Source organism: Physeter macrocephalus, chromosome 20 (assembly GCF_002837175.3).
Source record: "Physeter macrocephalus isolate SW-GA chromosome 20, ASM283717v5, whole genome shotgun sequence".
Taxonomy (NCBI): domain Eukaryota; kingdom Metazoa; phylum Chordata; class Mammalia; order Artiodactyla; family Physeteridae; genus Physeter; species Physeter macrocephalus.
In genome coordinates, this window is record NC_041233.1 from 103,803,237 (window position 1) to 103,809,092 (window position 5,856).

The window sequence follows — 5,856 nt, forward strand, 5'->3', positions numbered from 1 at the left end:
TCAGCACATTAATAGGATACAAAATCAACTTAGAAAAATTAGCTGCATTTCTATGCAATAACAATGAACAATTTGAAAAGGAAATGAAGAAAATAATTTTATTTAAAATAGCATCAAAACGAATGAAATATTTAGGAATTAACTTAATCAAGGAGGTAAAAGACTTGTGCACTGAAAACTACAAAACATTGTTGAAAGAAATTAAGACACATAAATTGGAAAGACACCTTGTGTTCATGGATTGGAAGACTTGGCATTGTTTATATGCCAACACTACCTAAAGTGATTTACAAATTTAATGCTATCCCTATCAAATCCCAATGACTTTTTGTAGAAGTAGAAAAATCTGATAAGGAATTAATTTGTGAGCTACATGGAGAACACCTACAATTCAATAACAACAACAATAGCAAAAAACGTGATTCAAAAATGGGCAAAGGACTTGACATTTTTCCAGAGAGGATGAACAAATGGCAATAAGCATATTTGGAAAGATGCTCAACATCACTAAGTACTAGGGTAATGCAAATTAAAACATATCTGAGAGAAGAACTTTCTAGATAGAGGGAGCTGGTAGAGCAGAGATCACAATGTAGACACTTGTCTCTTGCGTTTCTGGGCAAGCAAAGTGGTCAGTGTGTCTGCGGCAGTGAGTGGGGGTGAAGTTGTAGGAAAGGAGGTTGGATGGGTGAGGGGCCAGATCATGGATGGCCTCGTAGACCGTTTAGAGGATGCTGTCTTTTATGCTGAGTGGCGAGCCATGCAGGTGTTGAGCAGAGGAATGGTATGATAATACTTAAGTTTTAAAATGGTATTTCTGTCTGTGGTGCCCAGAATAGACTCTAGGGGTCAATGGTAGACGCAGTGAGATCAGTTGGAGGCTAGTGCAATATCCCGGTGAGAAATGATGGCTGCTTGAACCAAGTTGTAGCTCTGGAAGTGGTGAGAAAAGTCAGATTCTGATTATATTTTGAAAGTGGAATCAGCAGATTTTCCTGAGGGATAAGATGTAGTGTATGAGAGAAAGAAAAGAGTCAAGGATAGTTCTAAAGTTTATGGCCTGAGTCATGGATTAATAAAAATCCTTTATATATAGAAATAAAAAAGGAAATTGTTGTAAAAGATGTTATAACAACAACACCTGTTTTTGTATTGTAATTTCATACCATTGTCATTCAAAAATGCCAAAAGAATAACTCTTTTTTGAGAAGAAACCTATCTACAACTTATGGTTCTTGGGGAGAAGCCCTAATTTTATGCATATCCCATCAGGATGCTTCTAGCAGAGGCACTTAGCCAGAGAGATGACTCTCATGTCTTGTTCTGCTCAGTCTTTGAGAATGAGAGTAAGTGTTTGGAGTATTAATATTTGTTCTTGGTTTTGCTCTGCTTGGTGGAAAAATCTCATAAGTATTCCAGGTGCCCACAATGATGAAAATAATAATTATTAATTATATCTGTGGGCACCCAAGGCATATATATGTACAAGATACTTAACAATAACAGCACTGTGGTATCTATTCTTGCTGTTCCAGAGCTTACCTTGGGTCAGAAACTCTAGCAGAAACTCCACACATTGCCTTTTAAATCTTCACAGCACATTGTAAACTATTATCCTTTTCTAACAGAAGAAGGATCTGAAGTCCAGAAAGATTACTTAACTTGTTTAAGTTTAAATAGATAGTGAGGAATGGAGCTGGGCTCCTTAGACTCCAGACCTGTCTGTCTTCAAAGACAGTGTTCTTTTTGATTTGCTGCTGTCTAATCTCAGGGATTTAGGTGAATGATGTATCTGTAACATGTTAATTCAACAAACATTAATTTAGTGCCTCTGTATGTCAGGAACTTGGTTAGCTTGACATTGGAGGATAAGAAGATTGATTGATTAGTTGATTAAACGAATATTGAATACCTATGATATGCCCAGAGGTGTGCAGGGCTGTAGGAAGACAAAGATGAATGGTCCCTGCTCTTGAGGAAGAACCGCTGCTCCTTGGAGGTCCAGGACAGTCATATTTGAATCGTATAAAATAAGAAGCAGTAGAAACCTAAATGGGGAGGCTTCTGAATGGGATGGCTACCCTGATTCATTCGGGCATTTCAGAAACTTATTAAAGTAACTTTTTACTTCTTTTTTTTTTTAACATCTTTATTGGAGTATAACTGTTTTACAATAGTGTGTTAGTTTCTCCTTTACAACAAAGTGAATCAGTTATACATATACATATGTTCCCATATCTCTTCCCTTTTGTGCTTTTTACTTCTTTGAATTGGAAAGTCTGCACAATCATATTTCAAGAATGGTTTGAGGTAGGCTTATCTTTTGCTTTTGTTTTTCTAACATTTTCATTCAAATTCTTGTTTTACTTCAAAACTCACTACTAGATATACAATGAATAAAGATACAGTATTCAAATCACTTGAAGATATGAATACATCATTTCACAACACAATTATCGGCACTTAAGAACTCGCGTCATCTCTTCAGAGATCTTTCCTGCCTCTGCTGTCTAAATTAGACCCACTTCCCAACCACTCGGCATCACTTTACAGTGTTAAATTTTTTCATGGCTTTATCACTATCAGACATTCTTATCCATATGCGCATTTGTTTATTGCCTGTCTCCCACCACTAGAATAGAGTTCCATGAGAAATTTTTATAGTGATAAAGAAAATTAACTTTACTTATTAGAAAATTAGAGATTTACTTATTGGTAATTAGAAATTTACTTATTAGTAAATTAGAAAAATTGATTGTAGTGTTAAAATTTGTCAAATGCTTTAATTCTGAACTATTTATAAGAATATTTATATACAAACCATAACAAAGTAGAGTACAACAAACACATTGCTCTATTCAAGTCAAAGTATTTTCTCAATTCTGAGCTTGCTCCTATCACTTCAGTTTTTAATTTTTAACAAGGGCATTCTGTGTTTTGAGAAAGTGCTTGGTGCACACAGTATCATGTTTAAGTGGAAGGAGAATCAATGATCCCCAATAGAGTTAAAAAATATATTTTCCAACCAATATGACTTTTCCATTAGATTTTTAACTTTTCTATATTAAACTATGTTTCATGTTAAAAAAAATCATACTTGCATTCATGGATGATCTAAATTGCTGGAACTAAATTTAACATTTATATAAACCTGTGGTTGATCTAAATACAATATAGAGTCAAATATATATGTGTTTTAAACTCATTTATGGGATTATTTGCCACAAATAAAAAATGAACAAAATTGTTAGGAAATAGAGGAGACAGATACAAAGATCAGGAGGAAGAACATTTTAGATAGAAGAAAAGGCAAGAACAAAAGTTGCAGGGGCAGTAAAGAATGGAGTATGTGTGAAACACTCATAGGATGCCAAAGGAGATAAAAGTGGAAAGGTGAGCAAGAACAAATCATATAGGGCCTTGTGGGCTATAATAATGAGTTGGAGTTTTATCTAAGATAAATAAATGGCAAGTTACTGGAGGGCTTAAGCAAGGAATGACATGATCTGATTTATGACTTAAAAATATCACTGTGGTCCCTTTGTGGATAAGGGATTATAAGAGGGCAATAATTAAATTAGGAAAATCAGTTAAGACACTATTATAATAGTTTAGGAAATAGATAATGAGTAGGACTAGGATGGTATAATTGCAATAGAGGGAAAAGGGTGGATCAACTAGTGGGCTAGCTGTGGGGAATGAGGAGAAAAGGATGGGACTTCTAGACTTTGGGCCTGAACAACTGGTTGGATAGTACCATTTACTTGGGTTGAAAGTCAAGAGTCTTGCTTTGGATGTGTTAAGTTTCAAAGGCCTATTAGACATTTAAGTAGTGTTATCGAGAAGACAGTTAGACATACTAGTCTGGACCTCAGTACTAGAAAATATAAATTTGAGATTTATTGGCTTAGAGGTAGGATTTAATAGCATGGGCCTGAATTAGCTTAGCCAGAAGAGACAATCAATAGAGAAGGGAAGAAGGCCCAGGGCAAAAACCGGGGTTTAGGAGTCTCGTAGAGGAAGAGAGGTCATCAAAGAAGACTGAAGAGTAGCCAGAGAAGTAGAGGGAGAACCAAAAGAATATGATGTCACAGAAGCCAGTGTTTCAACAGTAATGATCAGCTCTGTCAAATTCTGCTGAGAAGTAGAGTAAGATGCAGCAAGGAAAGGAATCGCTGTATTTGGCAGCATGGGGCTTCGAGGAAGCGATGGGATAGACACTTGACTGGAATGGGAGGAAGAGAGAATGTGATGTGAGGGAGTGGAAATGAGGGAAAGAGCCAGAGAGAGACCTCGAGTCAAGGGAGGGTTGTTTTCTTTTCTTTTTTTTTTTAATTATGAAACTATACTTTAATGCACTCATTTTCAATATGCCATTTCAGAGAAAAATATTTGCATTTCCAGGAGTTTAGGCAGAGTTATATATTTTAAAATTAAAAATGACAAAGACTTAATTTTATTCTAAAAAAATTCATTGTTTCTGAGTTGGTGCATCACAATATGGCAAATTTTCTATAAGAAGGGCTTTCCTAGGGACCAATTTCAGCGTATTGTGCTCTGTGTGAATACCTTGTATAACAGATGTTCTCAGTATCAATTCAACATTAGAACCTATTTTTATTAGCTCTTCTATTTTCTTAGGAGAAGTTTCACTTTTTTACATTTGAATTCTTCATTTATCTTTATTCTGGCTGCTTCTAATGCCCTAGCATCATTGTTAGAAACTTGTTGTCTGGTCCTGTGCAGTGTTTTAAAGAGCTGTAAAACCTTGGCCGCCTGACCCATGGCTCTCCTCACTGCTGCGGCTACTTCTCCTAAGGGAGGGTTTTTAACTGAGGGATATTTTGGAGTCGGTTTCTATGTTGATGAGAATTACCTAGTGTACAGGAAGTTATGATGATGCAGGGGAGACAGGGGATATGGGCTGAAACACAGTCTTTGAGCTGGTGAGAGATGATGGGGCCCAGAGTGCAGGTGGAAGTGTTGCCTTGTGATAGGAATAGGGACACCTTGATGCTGTCATAAGAAGAGGCAAAGCTCTGGTAGATTGTAGCTGGTGGCGGGAACATGAGGGAGTTTCTGTTGGGTTGCTTCAATTCCGCAGCTGAGAAGGAAGAGGAGAAAAGAGAAGATGTGAAATACTCAGATGTCTTAGATATTGGGATATTGCTTACAAGGGAAATGTAGCAGAACAGCTGGATAGCAATAAGTATGAGTTTTATTTTTATTTTTTTAACATCTTTATTGGAGTATAATTGCTTTACAATGGTGTGTTAATTTCTGCTTTATAACAAAGTGAATCAGCTATATATATACATATATCCCCATATCCCCTCCCTCTTGCATCTCCCTCCCACCCTCCCTATCCCACCCCTCTAGGTGGTCACAAAGCACCGAGATGATCTCCCTGTGCTATGCGGCTGCTTCCCACTAGCTAGCTATTTTACATTTGGTAGTGTATATATGTCCATGCCACTTCACTCTGTATGACAATCACTAGGTCCATCCATGTCTTGCAAATGGCACTATTTTGTTCCTTTTTATGGCTAATATTCCTTTTGATATATGTACCACATCTTCCGTACCCATTCCTCTGTTGATGGGCACTTTGGTTGCTTCCATGTCCTGTCTATTGTAGATATAGCTGCAATGAACATTGTGGTACCTGACTCTTTTTGAATTATGGTTTTTTCAGGGTATATGCCTAGTAGTGGGATTGCTGGGTCGTCTGGTACTTCTATTTTTAGTTTTTTAAGGAACCTCCATACTGTTCTCCATAGCGGCTGTATCCATTTACATTCCCACCAACAGTGCAAGAGGGTTCCCTTTTCTCCACACCCTCTCTGGCATTTATTG

At 36.9% G+C, this 5,856-nt stretch overlaps 1 protein-coding gene across 1 annotated transcript; it reads right to left on the bottom strand.

Annotated features, from left to right (window-relative positions):
• Nucleotides 1-4,414: 4,414 nt before the first annotated feature.
• On the bottom strand, nucleotides 4,415-4,789 carry LOC102978322 (complex III assembly factor LYRM7-like). The gene is given in 2 exon segments (XM_055081044.1): nucleotides 4,415-4,659; nucleotides 4,662-4,789. Coding segments are annotated over 2 exon segments (312 nt in total). The 5' UTR covers nucleotides 4,786-4,789; the 3' UTR covers nucleotides 4,415-4,471.
• Nucleotides 4,790-5,856: the final 1,067 nt, after the last annotated feature.